The 18,212-nt window shown below is 44.4% G+C and overlaps 1 protein-coding gene across 1 annotated transcript in view; it reads right to left on the bottom strand.

Moving 5' to 3' along the window:
• Positions 1 to 18,212, bottom strand: part of prmt3 (protein arginine methyltransferase 3) — a 63,006-nt gene that overhangs the window by 15,353 nt on the left and 29,441 nt on the right. Inside the window, exons 12-13 of the mRNA XM_075466764.1 lie at positions 8,824 to 9,011; positions 4,223 to 4,309 (exon numbers count right to left, since the gene is read on the bottom strand). Coding sequence (XP_075322879.1) covers positions 4,223 to 4,309; positions 8,824 to 9,011 — 275 coding nt within the window. The remainder of the gene's footprint in view (positions 1 to 4,222; positions 4,310 to 8,823; positions 9,012 to 18,212) is intronic.

Genomic DNA, 18,212 nt, shown 5'->3' on the forward strand with positions numbered 1-18,212 from the left:
CACGCCTCTAGAGTACATGAACGTTCAATGCTTGTTCACGAGCACGAAGGTGCACGAGCGCTGTTCTGACAGCAAGCATCGATCGTTGCCGTATTTAGTATATGCTAACTATACGTTTAACAATGCTAGGTGCTAGCCAAGCTGGCTCTAGTTTAGCTTCCTGCCAAGCTTCTGGACGTGTAATTCGTTCACGGAGCAGGGTACGCGCACAGGGGGAAGGAGGGGGAGGGAGGAGCAGATTGCAGTTTTATAGACGCATCAGAATCCAATCATCGTTAACGGTCCGTTCAGTATGATTGGATAGTGTTTTTCCTGGATTGTTCATTCTAGAGGCCACTAAAACTTTTCATTTTTGTGTCAAAACTTTTAATTAATTGGTTGCAATGGGGGTGTGAAGAGTATTTCAAGCAATATGTAAAAAAATGCTCCAGAAAAAGAACCCCTACCCCACCTTTAAGCTGCAAAAAAAAAAAAAAAAAAAACTAAAGTCAAGAGGAAATTGTCAACAGCTGTTAAGTATTTTCCACCTGGAGCCACAGGGATTTTCACTCTTTGTTCATTTAAAAAAATGAACTGAAAGACAGTCCCTCTGAGCTGATGTCCACAGTCCAGTCAGCAATGATAAAACTAGCCTAATTATCTCAGAGGGGTACTCTTGTCAGAAACTGTGGTCCAAAACACCCCGTAGTATACAGTGTACTACCACACTTTCAGCCAGAAAGTTAATAGTATAATGGATCAGTTCTGAGTTAGATGGCAAAACTCAAAACATGAAGGATAAATGCGCTACCACTGAGAGAGGAAAATGTTTTAAATCAGCTTGGTTTGAACACCCTACTTTTGATTTATAAGCTTCATAAGTGAGTGTAATTACTCCCTCATCAATCAGGTGAAAAGCGGTCTATTTCGTGCAACATAACATGCACTAACATGCACGTGCAGTTGGACCACCTGGTACACAGATTCCCAATTTCAATCGAGCAGAAGAAGAATTATTTCTTTATTTGGTGGGGGTGGTGGTGACACCATTATGCTGGTTAAAAAAAAAAAAAAAATCACAGCAACAAATAGTTGTTTGCTGCTGAATTAGGATTCAACCTTTACATACTGTATAATCCAGATAACTATAGAACTGTGCATATGAAGTAACACTCCTGTGACCACCTGTGAACACCTGTGAAATCCGTTATTATGTGAGATGGAAAAAGAGAACCAAAAAGCTAATATCCCAAATCTTAATGTGCTGTACTGATGCATGGTTGGAAGTTAAAAAGTGGATTTTTCCATTAACAACCCCCTTCTTAATGTGCTAAAAATCGTCCTTGGAGTTGACGAGTGCCTGCCCTGTCAGTCCAGAAGGCCACCCCCCCCCCCCCCCCTCCAGACACACAATTTAAATTTGATGGAAAGCAGGTTAGAGATGGATTGCTCCGACTTTCTTTCTCCCTCTGTGGCGCTACTGTAGCTATGTCAGCAACAGCGAGACAGCGGCATTAAAATTAATTACAGACAGAAACTTATTCTCTCCTGGCATGCCATCAGCATACATCATTTCCAGACTTTGGAAGAGGATGAGGCTTCTTTTCTTTTGCAACCTATTCCACAGCTCAGATGAGTGATCATGTCTGTGGCAAAACTGTAGAGCCAAAATAATGAGATGGCAGCAAGGATTAAAAAAATAAAAAGATAGTAATAAAAAGCCCAGTAAAATGGGAGTTTTAATGAAAGTTTCAACACATTTTTACATTCTAATTCAGGGTTTGTTAAAGCAGATGCAGCGTAAACGAGGCACGCAAGATATAAAGAGGGTGGAAAGAAAAGAAGGGGTATTAAAAAAAATGCGAGAGAAAGAGGATTTGTCTTGTACAGGAACGGCGCAGACGCAGGGGTTGTGCTGTTCATTTAATGCAAGGGTAGGCAGGCTGAGCTGATGAATGGACTGTCGACAAGAGAACAAAAGCAGGCGCTCAATCACGGGACAGGAGAAACAGCAGCTCCCTCTCACCAAGCCCTGAGCACTGGTCCAGGAGCAGTTTACCCTTCACACACCCCACCCTTAACTACTACTGAGGAGCTACAGCCAATACTGACTACAGATCAGTATCTTTATTGTAACGTCATTCTGCTCCTGCAGGACACATCTTTGAATACAGGGAAGAGCAGGCTAGATACTGGAGGCTGGATCCCCCAAGTATCTACAATGTACACGAGGGATAGCTTGTACATAGAATATCTACATTACAAATGGTGGAAAAACCCAGATGAAACAGGTACAATACAGCATGTAAGCTTTCGTATAGAATTACCCAACATTGGCACGACCAAAAGTGTAAAATAGGAGCAAAGAATGAGAAATCTGTACCTAAAAAGTCAAATGGACAAACTAAATCTCACACATGATCACATCATCCATTTTGCTGCACTGGACTCCAAACATAACCAGGCTTACATTCGAGAAAAAGAAAATGGGATGTTTTCAATTACAGAGCGGAGAAGACAGGAAAAATGAGAGAATGTTTACAAATCCCATTAAATCCACCAACATTACCCACAGAGCACAGGCCAGATAATAACTACCTATTGATTATCCATTAAACCTATACAGCAGACAGTGCAGTACAAACACTGCAGCACGACACAGAGCTGCCTCGACACAATGGGCTTTGTCACAGACAGATCACTTCACATGGCGCAGAGAATGAAGGCGGCAGTAGTGAAGCCGTTCTGTAGTGATATAGCTGAGAGAAATGTGGCCCAGACACTATGGGAAGTTCACGGGAAGTGAATGGAAATGTAGGCAGCCAACACCTTGCCAAATAGACACATAAACTGTTCTTTTTGTCTTGATGCCTGTGGCTGACTCTCACTGTGGGTATACACTTCTATCACGTATTCAAGCTGACACGTTACTAAGTCCAAGTTACTTACCCAGGACTCTGATAAGTTTATTTTTCATTCAATTCTCTGTGTACTTTAGGGCTAAAAATAAACAAACCAGAGTTTTTTTTTCTTAAAAAGCTTCCCTAAAGAAAACTGCTGGTAATCCAGGCTTTCCACCTGGACTTGATGACATTACCACAAAACATACACATCACAAACATTAAGCCATTCTTTTTATAACTAATGTAACATTTCCTCTCCTCCATTCACTGTGGCCCCCCTGAACCTGTCTCTGGGGGGGTCTGTTGCTCCTCTTTTTCTTTGTCTGGTATGCTGTTTTACTGAATGGAGATTGGGGCAGGTGCATGCTTACTTTGTGAGTACTCCACCACTCACAGAGATTTTTCTTTATCCGTATTTATTTTATATTTTATTCATTTCAACTTCATAATGTGCAATATTATTTATACTAGGTCACTTTACTTTTTGGTCACTTTACTTTTTAGTACTTGCTTTTTCTCTTTTTTTTTTTCAATTTCTCTTTTTTAAATTTCATGTACATGTCTGTTGTTGCTACTGTGGCAAGTGAATTTCCCTGTTGTGGGAAAAATTAAGTATAATCTAATCTAATCTTCCTCCACATCTGCAGCAACTGTATCGATAAAAGGTTATTCTGACCTATGAGATGTGCATTAAACAGCAGCAGAAAACGGGGTTTGGCTTTGGTCCAGTGGATGTTTGCGCTGGACTGGAGTCCACAGGTGAAGAGCACATTTTTAACACAGTGAGACTGTGTCACGATTACATAAATCTCTGTTGGCTTTTAGAAAAAATGACAGAGAGAGCAATCTGTGAGCATTCACCATGTTGTATGACAAGTCATTCACCGTCACGTGTGCCTCGTATCTCCGATTCAATTTGAAACTCTCCGAGAAGTCCGGCTGACATTCTCTTAAGCAGAAACCCAATCCATCAACAGGTGCTGACTGATGCCTCCTCTGTTTGTTCTGCCTTGTTACTCTCACACAACATCCCTGATGAATGGCAGGTGTTCACGGTGCATACACACACACTTGTTTCAGGTCATTTTTTGTGTTCCTAATGTTTTACAAGAATGAAAAACAAGGCGGAGAGACGCTCACAGCGAAAAAAAAAAAAAAAATGTAAATATTGTTTTCTTTAAAAAATAAAAAGAATGTCGCGTTTGACGACTCAGCAACTTTTAAAAGAGCTGTTCCTGGAGTATTTCACGGATACTGCTTGCTTACTGATGAGCCACTGTGTCCCCAGTTCGCCATTTGTCGTGCCTACATGTGTGAAATTGTGTGATATTGCTTCTTACCGTGCAGTCTGTGGTGCTCGTCATCTTCAAGCAGAAATCTGCCGTAAACTCCAACTCCGACAGACACACACTGTTACAGTCAAACGTCTGTTAAAAATAAAATAAATAAAACACAGGATCACAACTACAGCAACGCAGGGAACAATTTTATAAAGCTTAATACGATGAGAATAAAGGAATAAAAAGGGTGCACAGAAGGAATCCTATAAGGAGAAAGGTGTACTAACAACAGAGATCAATAGGCTCCGGTGAGCTGTTGTCCCTAAAGTTTGGCTTTAAAGCTTTTAATTACAGACATGTAAGTCAAAAAACCCCTTTTTCAGGTGCACAAACACCCGTTAGAATGAAGTATGGCTTAAAAATAAAAGCTGAGATATTTCATCGTCTCCGTGTGGGATTTTAGGGTTTGTTGATACCAAGAAAGCCTGGTTGTGTTCAACCTGCTTGATATTACACACATTAACTTCCCCTTTAGGCTGGACAGGAGCTGCACCACCAGCTGCAGTCTTTCTTCCTTATATGCATTTGAAATTCACCAACAACCTGTGGCTTAGTGGTAAAAATTTACAGATTTTGTTTTCAAAGGTTCGGTCAGTAACAGATGAAACAGGCAGATCGTGTTTCTTTCAAGGACCTGAAATAATTTAGGATAAATGCGTTTACTTTAACCAGTCTGAACAGGTCTTACTGAGCGGTGAAGCCATTTAACTGAGATGGATATGGGTTCTTTTAGTCAATTTTGTCTAAACTGGTGATTTGATCAGGACTGTGATCCAAAACCTTTTGAACTAGGCTGGTGCAGAATTACAATAAATGAGATCCTGGTATTAAAGAAGGCAGTCTGCTGGGTTTGTGCTGTGGTCCAGCAGTCAGCTTACAGCAAATAGAAACATTTTAAGACTCTTTAGCAGCGTATTCAGATTAAAAATGAAATCTCCAACACAGCACCGTAATCAGATAAATTTATCACGTTTGTCATAATATCCAAATAACAGTAATTTGACAGTTACTGTTATCAGCTATTTCAACTGGAAGTCAAGACACACAAAAAAGGAAATTGAATGAAAAACAAGCGTATGTTAGTGTGCATGTAATGGACAATATTTCATGGTCTCGTTATGATAATAATATAAAATATTAAACATTTATATAGTTTAATGCATACATGGATGAGGCCTAAACATAGAAACACAAACAGAGGAGGTGACTATTACATTGACGGGTCAATTTAACGTGACAATTGAAGCCAACTGAGCCAAAATGTGACAGTTTGACTACAGGGTCAAAGCTTTATGGAGATGGGATGTTCCCTGGGCTGTGTAACGGTCCGGGCAATGTTCTGTGCTCCTGTTATGGAAGCTCCTCTTGACACATATCACTTATTAGACATTACAGCAGAACATGTGCGTCCAATCATGGCAACAATGTTCTCTGCTGTAAGCAGCCTCTTTCAGCCGTTTCGTGCTTGCTGTCAGACGGCAGATTTATGGTTTTAACTCCAAATTCTCTAAATCTCAACCTCTTTGTGATGTGCTGAGACACAAACCCAGCCCGTGAAGGACACATCTCGCAGCTTACAGAAGTATAAATGATCTGCTTATGAAGCCTTGGTGTCGGACTCCCCAGGATGTGCGTTTTGGAGTCTGTGCTGGCAGCATGGGTGGAGATTTACACAATACTGAACAGGTGGCATCAATGTTGAGGCTAATCAATGCACCTTAAATATAAAGACAGCCACACTGAGGGGGGAAGATTTAAAAATTTGACTCATTAAATATGAGTAAGTAAACCAAGTAGAGCAACACTCACTATCACAGTTTTTGAAAAGAGGATGAGGCTGAAATGGCAACAATTTAAACATTCCTCATGTTGAAGAATCCCATCTGTTTTCATTGGTCGGGGGAGAAAAAAGCTTATCTTTAGAACAGGAATTAATAATTCCAAGAAACTGCTCTCAATTTTACGGAATTGCAACCAGCCTTAATGGAATGTTATTGGATCGTATCAACGGGAGGCAATAAATGAGAGTCCTTGTAATTTGGGCAGAGGGGCTGTCTATTTGTCACTGGAGGGAAGAAACTATCGATTAGAGGATTCAAATTCCATTACATCAAACTCTACCCTCATTCATCACGTTCTCAGATGGGTGGAGGACATAGCAAAGAGGTTAACTGGCATGAGAGTCAAGAGCAAAGAGCTTTTGTGGATATTCTGGGTTCCTTAATGTGAGACCGTCTCATCTGTGTGTGTTTATACTTGTGGGCTTTTTCTCAAACTAATGTGTGTGCTCCCCACTCAGCTCTGTGAAAACAGCTCTATCTGCAGCCAGCTCAGAGTAATGAAGTTTCCTTAAGAGGAACTTAAACAAGGATTAGATAGATCAATCATCCGGCCCTACAGCATCCCCACAAACACACTCATACACTTCCTTAAACTCCAGAGCCATATCTCTCCCTCTACAGCTAACTACGGCCCTCATTCTCTGTCTGTGCTCTAACAGCCTGGACCTCGAAAACTCAATTCCTCCTGTTCGTGTCTGCTTCTGCAGAACACACACAGGACTTCAGCAACATTTTAGGTTGCTGATATAAACAAATATATATGTGATACATGATGTGTCATTCACAGATGAGAAGACCAAATGGGCAAAACATCTATAGTATAAGTACTTCAAGTTTCTTTAAGAGGGAACTATTGATTCAGAGTGCAGGCTAGAGAAAGAATGAAGAATGTGGGTTGTACAAAGCAGTGAATCAGATAAATATAAAGTTGCTTTCTGATGGTTTCACAGTGGTAACACTGGGAATCAGGTGGTAAAGCAGTCGGCTCTTAATCTGGAGGTTGGAGGTGAAATTCTGTGGCGATACTGGTGTTGATTATTTTGTCAATGGCAGATACAGACAGCTTTTGTCATTTATTTTCCCTTAAATGGCAGCAACATAGTGTGAAATATTTAAAAAATATATATATTTCGGCGCATCATCACACAATCTTTGAATGGGCACAAATTGTTCCATGCAAATTTTCCTATTATGCCAATTGGCCAATATAAGTCAGTAAGCTGAATACAGGGTGATACCGATTTAAGGCCAATTTATCTGAGCATCCACCTACTTTTTTATGCTCATGACTCCCCATTTGGAGAATGTACTGATTTTATCTATTGTTCTTATTTCTTTCTTTTTTGTTTAAAATTTAAATCATGTTTTTTTTCTACTGTTTTAATGTATCTGTAAAGCAATTTGAATCACCTTGTTGTTGAATTGTACTGTACAAATAAACTTGCCTCGTCTTGCCTTGCCTAAACAAAAAAATGAGCACCTTAAGTGGTACTTTGGATCCCCTAACAAAGGTAGTGAGTGAAGAGTAATCTTAAAAAGGCCATCATGGGTAAAACTCTAGTATGAGCAACAAATACAAACCAAACTTTTCTTAAATGATTAGTAAGAATCTTGTGACTATAAATTTGTTGTAGCAACCAAGGCTCAATCAATTAGAACTCATACGGTTCCAGCCCAACATGTCTTATTGGGTTTTAAATTAGTCACGCTGTGTATTTACGTCTCCAGCTTTTGAAATTCTCTGTACGTCTCGCCAAAACAACCATAAATATAAAAATTATATGCATAAGTCACTCTCTTTCATTCTAAAGCAGTATCAAAAACACCTGGGAAAATATATCTTCCAGTTTCAAATACTAATCAGCACGGTAACATGGACAGTTGAGTCGAGCTACAGCTCGACGGGGTCACAGAACAGAAGCTGTCTTTAACTTATTTGAATGGTGAATTCGTCAGTCGATGCTGTGGTTATAAAATCAGGATTTTATTAGAGCAGAGCGACAGTCTGGAAACGCTTTACGTGAGCACGAATGGACATGAAACCTTAATGGGCTGATTTTCAATCACAATGGTCTGACGCCTTTAGCCGTCTGACAAAAGAAATAAATATGAATGAGAGGAGCTTCGTATACTTTGGGAATTCGGCTGAAATGATATACACTTACCCCTTAAATTTGGAGAATCTACGAAACACCGAGGCCCATTTGGGTATAGTTAAACATTTATATTGAGAGTTGAGTTGGTTTCCGTTAGTCTAGTTTTGAGAAGCTTGATTTGATACTATTTTGGATAGAATAGAATAGAATAGCCTTTATTGTCATTGCACTGTGGAGGTGCAACGAAATAGAAGGTGCTCCCACAGAGCCATCCTGCACCACAAAGATTCAAAACAAAGCAAAAAAACTAAATAAAGGACATTATAAACATAAAAACTTTATATCTGGTTAAAAACTTGTGAAATTAAAGAGTAGAAAAATATATACAAAAACTGAGTCAAAATAGTGCATATATACACATTACATGTATAAGTATAAATATATGGGAGACCGACTGTCAGTGAGTAAAAGTGTGTGTGTCTGTGAATGTTTGCAGTTTGTTTGGCCCAGGTAAAGAAACTGTCTGTTAGCTCAGGGGATTAACATGTTTAAATGCATGTTAAATGTTTGGTTTTGGTAAGACTAACACAGCAACTTCTTTTTTTCTCGTGCCATGTAAACATGCCTAATGCTACGAGCCGACTCGACTTGCTAATCTGTTTACCTGTATGACTGCCGGTTCGGAAATAAGTGTCTCCGCTTTCACCACTTCCACCACAGCCTCGGGCACCACGGCCTTCTTCATGCATGCCATGTTGAAGCCATAAACGTCATCCCAGAATGCAATGCGATCTTGGTGCTTCAGCTCATCTCCAACAGCTGTCAGGCTGATGTTACAAAGGTCCGGGTAAACTGTAAAGAACAGCGTAGAAAAGTTTAGTGTAGTTAACATGCAGAGTCCCTCTCAGTTATGTCTGATGAGCCACCAGAACTGTGCAGTGTTGTGTTTCTCTGTAGAGGAACTTCCTCTAGCTTGTATTTCCTTCGTTTCTTCTTATTCTGACAATGTGAGCAACCACAACTCGTCTTTGCTTTATAAACACACTCAAGAGTCTTCAGGCAGTTAAAGGAGAGGCTGAGTCTGAATCTGAAGGATGTGTTTTTGCCTTTTAAACCACTTAAAATACTTTTAATGACTGAAAACTACAGAGTGGATCAGAAAAACAGTACAACACGGGAGTTCTAACCCATTTTTCCTCTAAAAATGTCCATCATTGTCTGGACTCCAGTGTTTTCAGTTGATTTGTGAACCATTTTTAACATCTGATTACAAACATTTACTTAAAATCCAATTCTGAACACGTATGTTACATTCTGACCACACTGATGTTCTCAAATATTTCTAATTGAATTGTAGTTTCAGATACTATAAGCTTATATAAATCAATTACAACTCAATCAATGCATTGCATTGGAAAAATGGAAGAGAGCCAACCCCACTGGTAAGAAAGGAGGTAAACTCACTGTTACCTCACCTAAACAGGATAAATATAAGACATTACTGTTTGGTTGGTCCGGGAGTTTTTGTTCCTTTATAAATGAGAATTAAAAATCAGTAAAATAGACATATAGGCGATATTTTAAATGTTCAGTTTGGTTCTTCCTAGTCAGCAAGTAATCCAAAAACATCAAATTAGTAGATTAATCAAGAGGTGACATAATAGTGTAAATGTTGTACTTTATGTATAATCTATGTGATATAACCTCTTAATCAGTTCATTTTTAGTCATTCAGACATTTACTTTAAGCCTAGAAACAACTGTTTTTCCATACTTTAGAACGCCCGGAAAAACACTAAAAACAAATGTGATACTTTCCCAGACAGCGCAGGATCCCTAACCACAGTGTCATTATCGTAAAGGCCATTTTTCAAGTCACAAGTCAGCCTGAAGTCTCAACGCCATGAAGATATGGGAAGAACCCTGGGCAGTGGGCATCACAACAAAACTAAAACTAAAACCAAAGACACGTCTTTTGGGATTCTTCTTTAACTAAATACATGTTTGTTCTCTGTGTGCTGACAAATCTGACACATTTGGTCGACAGCTGACTTGTGTTTGGCGTTTCCATCTCCCTTCTCTTTTGAAACTCTTGTGAAAAAGCAAACCCCAACAAAAGCGAGCTTATAATTTCACACATTTCTCCACATTTTGCAGTTTCCTTCCATCTTTTCTAAAGTGCAATGTAAAAATGCACATAAAAAAAAACTGATGGCGATCCATCTGAAGCCAAGAGAAATACAGTTGAACCTAACGACTAAAAGTGAATCGACCCTTGAGCTTAGGTTGGTCTTACTTACATAAACCAGAAATTAATAACCTACATACCAACTACATAAATAAACTACATTTTACTGTTCAGTCTTGACTGACTGATCCCACTCGTGAGGTAGAACAGCAAACAACCAAAAAGAAACAGTTATATAACCCAGGTTATATTGTAAAATTCAAATTAATTGCAAAACAAAACAAAACAGACATAAATCGCCGTTCATAGCTCTGATGGTTAATAGCATCTCAAAATGCAATTTCAATGTCCTCAACTATCATAAAGGCTGCCCAGACAGCAATGAGTTAATCCATTCAGGTTTTTTTTTTGTTGTTGCTCTAAACAAAAGATCATTAATCATAACTAGAGAAAAGGGTGGGAAACCCTGGTCCCAAAAATGTCTACTCTCAACGAGGAGACATCCTTAATATCAACTAATTTAATGGCTTATACACCATTCTGCAAATTTAATCAGAGAACGACTGAGCATCCTGTGGGTGTGGAGTTTTGCATCAATTTTATGAGGCTGCTGTAATGACTGTATCCATCATATGTGCACAAAACATAGCCTGATGACCATTTTGTCCTACTTTAATAGTTTATTCTTTACACTCTGTAAACTAAATGGCTTGAATCCAAAACCACGGGTACCATTCGGTCGATATATATTCTTTTCTCTTAGAATTGATTCTTTTTAACAAAAGTTTGGAATCTGGCTGAAGAGATGTACTCCTGCTCTCAATTTCACGTGTGAAAGCATCAATGAGGTCAAACACTGATGCAGGGTGATCAGGCCAAGCTCACAGTCAATGGTCCAGTTCATCCCAAAGGACCTGGGCTGGATGATCATGGGGTCGATGAAGGGGCTGAGGTCAGGGTCTGGCGCAGTCAAGTTCTTTCTGGGTAAAAACAACCATCCTGCTAATGAGCTTGTGTTATGCACCAGGACACTGCTAAGCACATTATTGTCTAAAATAACACTGTAAGAAATATGGTCCCAAAGAAAAATGACTCAAATGGAAGTGGAAAGGCATGTCCAGGCCATTTAAAGGGATGCTAACCAAAAAGTGGGTGCTTTTCACATGGTAACTGCACTATATCACAAAGAGGACTCCCTTGTTATACTCTGCTGTTGTTTGGCTAAACTTGCTCTCATTTACCAAACAGAAGCAGATAAGCACCAATTTAATGTGTGCTTTCAAAATAACGGGCCAGCACAGCAGAATCAGCAGTGTGACAACAGCATCTGTCTGCCGACTTTCGTGTACCCACAAATTCGAATGTGTGACTGCCCCTCCCTGCTGGTTCAGAGAGACAACAACTCGTCTCCTCTCTCAGTTTTTGCTTCTTAAAACCTGAACGGCAAGATGCTCTAAAGTCCAGACTCAAAATGCTTTCTTAAAAAGGGGCTACAGCAATGGGCAGTTTGCATCAACAGACTCAAAACCCCATGTGTTCCTACTGAGGGTGTGTGTGAAGGAACTCATTTGAGCAGGAAGGCCTGACCTTTCCATGCAGAGTAAATAATGTCGCCTTGTTATGCTGCTGTTTTTCACCTTTAATTTAGGCTGCCCAACACCCAGGTGGTGTAATGCAGTTCCAGTGTAATGGGTGGAAACTTGAGATATTGTGTGGGTACAGGAGAGCAAAAAAAATAGGGGGAAATTCATCAAAATATCAAGTTTGTTGCTGGAAAAGATACTGCAATCTTCTTCTTCTTCTTCTTTCAGCTTCTCCCTTCATCAGGGGTCGATCTCGCATCATACTGCAATGCAAGTATTTAATAAAACTTTGGGATTTCAAAAGTACTATTCATTCGGATAAAGAAATACTTTGTTTAACCTTCACTTTTTTACAAAATACCTACTTAATGTAATGGTGCTCTGCTGCCTCTGGAAAAACTCCAACTGAGTGCTGTGTGGGAGGGCCAGGCAGAGTAAGGAATCAAGGGAACCCAACCATTATGAGGCATGAGTGTCAGCATTATATTTCAGGAATGTTATATTTGTATAAACAATTACGACAAGTGCTGTCAATTCATACTATAGGATTCCAAATGAGTCCAAACCGTAATTTCTACATATTCCCTCTGTGTGTGATATCAAAGCCAACTCAAATGGAGGAACTAAGGGTCTGACATGTAGCACAACAGCATCTGTGTCTCCAACTTTGACAAAAGTGTGTCGCTCTGACTACTTCTGCTGCCGAACGGTTAAACAGTGGTGAATTCGAGATGTAACCATAGTGTAAAAATATGGCCTGGAATAGGTTCTGTGAAAGGGGCTTTAAAAAAGGGGAAAATAAGATCCAGATTTGATTTTTTTTGCTAAATATAGCAGCAATTTATGAAAAGACTTTCATTCAACATACAGTTTCATTCAGCTGCCTATAAAAAAAAAAAAAAGAATTATCCATGTCTTAAAAAGAACATTAATCACGAGCCTTAATGTCAGGTCATTGCATTTTCACATCTGAATAAATTATCTGATGTGGCTAATACACTTGGCGATTACATTGGTGTTGAGATGCTTTAAGCCACTTGTTTTCCTACTGTGAAGTGACATTAGCCAACACTGAGGCCTAAGGCCTGAACAAGAAGTTAGAATATAGTCATCAGGGTATGTCAAACTTAATACTTTCAAATGTAAATTACTGTATCTGGTCATAATCTAAGAATATATGCTAGTCAGAGACGTGTATAATAGAAGAATCTGGTTAAAAAAAAAAAAACCTTTGTTAACGTTAATGGTAAATATATGTTGTAGCATTATGTATTCTTCCAGTGAGAAATGAATTACATGAGCAGGCTGAACAAAGGCAGGCCAGCTGTATACAGGAATACCAGTAGATAACATGAAATCATTATTATGGGTTTTCAAATGAACTCTTAGTGATTGGGTCCTAAACTGACAACTAGGTTTGCAGGAAATTTTTAATGGTTCTTATAACTTTAGGTTATTTACATAACCCCGGTTCTCTGAGTAATATGAGTGAGATGTCTCACTATGGGATGCACGCCCCCGCTGCAGACCTCAGAAGCATCAATCTCATTACGCCAATCCTGATTGGCTGGTGAAACGTGTCCGTCCGCACCAGGTAGTCCCACCTACCTTAAATACCTCCTGCGGACGGCACCACGTCATTCAAGATAAGCACCTCTTCTCACTCGCCCAAGCAAGAAGGGTTGTCTGGTGAGACATCTCACTCATATTACTCAGAGAACCGGGGTTATGTAAATAACCTAAAGTTCTCTTTCATAATATTTCGCTCGATGTCTCACTATGGGATATGGTTGCTCCCGTATTGCCAGACAAGCTTATCCAGCGTCCACCAACCCATAGGGATAAGTACACTGTTCCAATCAGGACAGCAAAACCGCTCTAGCCACGCACGGAGCGGAGACGTCCAGCATATAGAAACGGACAAAAGTGAGAGGCGAGGACCAACTCGCTGCAGCACAAACGTCCTGAACAGTGACTCCCCTGAATAAGGCCCAGGATGCGGCCAAGCCCCGAGTCGAGTGCGCTCGCAGGCCCACAGGTGGCTGCAAACCCTGACTCGTATAAGCCAAAGCAATCGCCTCCACCACCCAGTGGGATAGACGCTGCTTTGTGACAGGTTTCCCCTTATGAGGGTTAGCCCAGGAGACGAACAGCTGATCGCTCCTCCTGAAACCCCTCGTCCTGTCCATATAAGTGCTCACTGCACGGACTGGACATAACGCATGCGACATCTGCTCACCTGGTGAGGCAGCAAAAGCCACAAGGTCAATAGGAGAACATGAGCCCACCACCTTAGGCACAAAGGCCGGGTTGGGCTTCAAAATCATCCTCACATCCCCCGGAAAGAGCTGAGCGCATGAGGGATGCACTGAGAGCGCATGGATGTCACTGACCCGTTTAGCCGAAGCCAAAGCCAGCAACAACACTGTCTTGAGAGACACGTGTTTCAAGTCTGCCCCCTCCAGTGGTTCAAAGGGAGGGCCCTTAAGCCCTTTCAGGACCACGGCCAGATCCCATGGCGGTGCCAGCGGTCTGGACACGGGGAGAAGCCTGCGCGCTCCCTTCATAAAGCAGCAAACCAGCGGGTGCTGGCTCGCTGTTAGCTTCCCGAAACCCACGTGACAGGCGGCGATAGCCGCCAAGTACACTTTAACCGTGGAGAAAGCTTTTCCTTTGTCAATCAGGTCCTGCAAGAATGACAATATCACTCCTACTGGACACTGAAAAGGAATGTGGCCATTTCTGTGACACCACCCCTCAAACACTCTCCACTTACAGTCATACAGAGACCTAGTGGAGGAGGCTCGAGCGTTTTGTATAGTGGAAATCACCCGCTGTGAAAGACCCACAGCTGACAGATTTAGCCACTCAGGGGCCAGGCCCACAGTGCCAGGCGCTCTGGGTGCGGGTGGAAGACCGCTCCCCCCCCCTGTGATAGCAGGTCCCTGCGAAGCGGGAGCTGCCAGGGCTGAGCGCACATCAGCTGATATATCTCCGCTAACCAATGCATCGCAGGCCAATGCGGAGCTATCAAAATCAGTGCGTGGCCGTGCTCCCTCACTCTGGACAGAGTGGGGGGTATCAAGGCCAGGGGGGGGAATGCGTAAAGACGCTCGCGCGGCCAGGCGTGCGCTAGTGCGTCTACGCCGAGGGGAGCATCCATGCTGCGGAGAGAGTAAAACAGCGCGCACTGCGTGTTGTCTCTCGATGCGAACAGATCCACCACGGCCCGGCCGAAACGTGCCCATATCTGTTCCACAATCTCCGGGTGCAGAGTCCACTCCCCGTATACCGGCGCGCCCCTGGACAACAGGTCCGCACCCGTGTTCAGGACTCCCGGGACGTGCGTCGCTCTCAGGGAGAGGAGACGACCACAGCTCCACAGGATCAGTCTGCGTGCCAGCATATGCAACTGACGGGAGCGTAATCCCCCCTGACGGTTGATATACGCCACCGTAGTCGTATTGTCCGTCCTCACCAGGACATGGTGACCCATGAGAGACGGAAGGAAATGTTTCAGGGAGAGGAACACCGCTGAAAGTTCCAGAAAATTTATGTGAGAGCGCTGGAGATCCACACTCCAGCGGCCCCTCACAGACCGGCCCTCGTGAATTCCGCCCCAACCTGTCAGGCTGGCGTCCGTAGTGACCACTTTCCTGGACAGGACGGAACCCATGGGCACCCCGTGGGTCAGAAAGGACGGGACCCGCCAGTGGCGCAGTGCCCTGGCACACCCCGGTGTGACCAGCACTCTCCGTGCGCCATGACGCACGGGATCCAGCCCGCATGAGGCCACCCAGAGCTGGAATTCCCTCATGTGGAGCCGGCCAAGATGGACTACGAGTATGGCAGACGCCATCAGCCCGAGTAACCGCAGACATAATCTGAACTGAACAGATTTGCCTGGACGGAAGAGCGCGAGACATGCCCTGAAAGCTTTCACTCGGTCCCCCGAGAGACGCGCTGTGAAAGTCACCGAGTCCAGGGATAATCCCAGAAAGATTATGCCCTGTGCCGGGGACAGCATGCTCTTTTCCGCGTTTATCACGAAACCCAGATCGGATAGGTGTCGTATGAGAATACGCGTGTGCGCCCTGGCCTCCTGCTCCGATTGTGCCAACAGCAGCCAATCGTCCAGATATGTGGCCAAGCGGATGCCCTGCCGTCTCAGCGGGGCTATTGCCGCTTCCGTGCACCGCACAAACACCCTCGGGCTTAAGGACAGACCGAAAGGGAGCACGCGGTACTCGTAACAGATCCCCTGGAAAGCAAATCTCAGATACTTTCTGTGGGGAGGATATATCGGGATGTGGAAATACGCGTCTTTCAGATCGACAGAAGTGAACCAGTCGTTCTGTCTCACAAGACGCAGCAGGGATGCGTGTGTTAGCATCCTGAACTTGTATTTCCTGAGATATTTGTTCAGAGCACGTAGATCCAGGATAGGGCGAATTCCGCTCCCCCCCCGTTTGGGGACCAGAAAATACCTGGAGTAAAAACCGCTCTGACACTGTGCGGGAGGTACGACACAGATTGCTCCTTTGTTTAACAGTGAGAGGATTTCCTCCTGTAAAACACGAGCTGACTCTCCCTGAGCCTGGGAGTATATTATACCGGCGAATCGCGGGGGAACAGCGGCGAACTGCAGCCTGTAGCCCCTCGAGATCGTCTTTACCACCCAGGGTGAGGCTGCGAGAGCGGCCCATCGCTCCCATCTGGGGGAGAGAGTGGACACACACCGCAGCCCCTCCGCCGTGAGAGGCCCCAGCCGCGGTGCGACGGCGCCCTCTCCTGGCGGAACAGTGACATGACCCCCGGGTGACGCTGCGCGTTTCTGCCCGGGAGGACAGAGCAGCGGCCGGGCCCACACACCCCTCGCCCCGGGGAAAGCCGTGGCTTTTCGCCGAGGGGGGACAGCGGGCGTCACCACCACGCTGCTTATTTTGATATTTTGTTTGGCTTTTGTTAGCTGAGCCCTCGGCCTTCGGCCTGGATGCTGCAGCGGGACACATTTTATTTTCTTTACAGAAATGTGTGTGCTTGTGCGTGCTTGTGGACATGAGAGAGGGGCAACTGCTGAACCCTCCGCCGTCAAATGTCCGTCTCCCCCGGTCTGCTCTGGCACGGTCCGTGGCAGCCGGGAGACGGGGGCGTGGTGGGCCTCCGGGAGCACGCTCAAAAGCCGAACAGGTGGAGCTGGTGAACGGGGAACATCCAGCTGCATCACCGGTGAAGAGAGGGGCGATCAGGCCGCTCTCTTCTTCTTCCTGGCCTGGTTGAAGACAGCTTGCACGGGCTGTGCCGGCGGAGCTGCAGCCGGGACCGAGGGCTTCCTGGGCCAGCCGGCCCGAGCGGGCGGGGGGCCCGGGGCGAGCTGGGGTTTCGTCTGTTTGGGCGTTTTAAACTGCGAAACCTGGGAAGCGGCCTGTGCGAAGCTTTTACGCTGCACAGTCGGAGAGGGAGCCGGGGACTTTCGAGGGAGGCAGAGCCGGAGAGCTTCATCCTCCTTCTTTTTGGCTTCACACCGCCGTTGCATCGAGTCCAACGCGGAGCCGAAAATCCCCTCCGGGACAATGGGCATGTCCAGGACGTCCTCCTTCTCTCTGTCCGACAGGTTGGCGAGGTTGAGCCACCTCGCTCGTTCCTGCAGAACCATCGTCCCCAGCGCTTTTCCCGTGGCCCGGACCGCGCAGCGTTGGACACGGAGACACAGGTCGGTGATGACCGGTATCTCCTCCCACGTAGCTGGGTCCTGAGTTTGCCCAAAATCCTCACACAACTCAGCCTGGTAAGCCGTGAGCAGGGAGAGGACATTGAGCGCTCTGGCCGAAAGCGCCACCGCCTTGTAAGCCTTTTCAGTCAGGGCTGACTGAAAACGGTCGGACTTGGACGGCAGACTGGGGCTCCGGGAGGACACCGCTGACAGCCGGGGGTGAAGGTGGGCTGCAACGAGTGGCTCCATCGGAGGCATGCGGAGCAGACCCAGGCTCTCCATCGCCTCACAGTCGAGGGACGAGGCCCCGGGAATCGGGCTCCTGCTGCTGTATGGGCGGTCTCTCCATGAGCGCGCCACCTCATCCAGCAGCTCTGGGAAGACGGGGAGAAGTTGCTTCGTCGCGCTCTTGGCCAAGGGCAATTTCTTCCCCTCGTAGCGGGATCTGGAGGTCCCAGCTACGACAGCAGGCCAGGGGATGCAAAGCCGGGCAGCAGCGCGTTTGCACACGTCGAGCATGTCCGAGCTGGCGAGGGGAGAAGCTGGTGTGCTGCTCTCATCTCCATCCCG

Source organism: Odontesthes bonariensis, chromosome 1, assembly GCF_027942865.1.
Source record: "Odontesthes bonariensis isolate fOdoBon6 chromosome 1, fOdoBon6.hap1, whole genome shotgun sequence".
In the NCBI taxonomy this organism is placed as follows: domain Eukaryota; kingdom Metazoa; phylum Chordata; class Actinopteri; order Atheriniformes; family Atherinopsidae; genus Odontesthes; species Odontesthes bonariensis.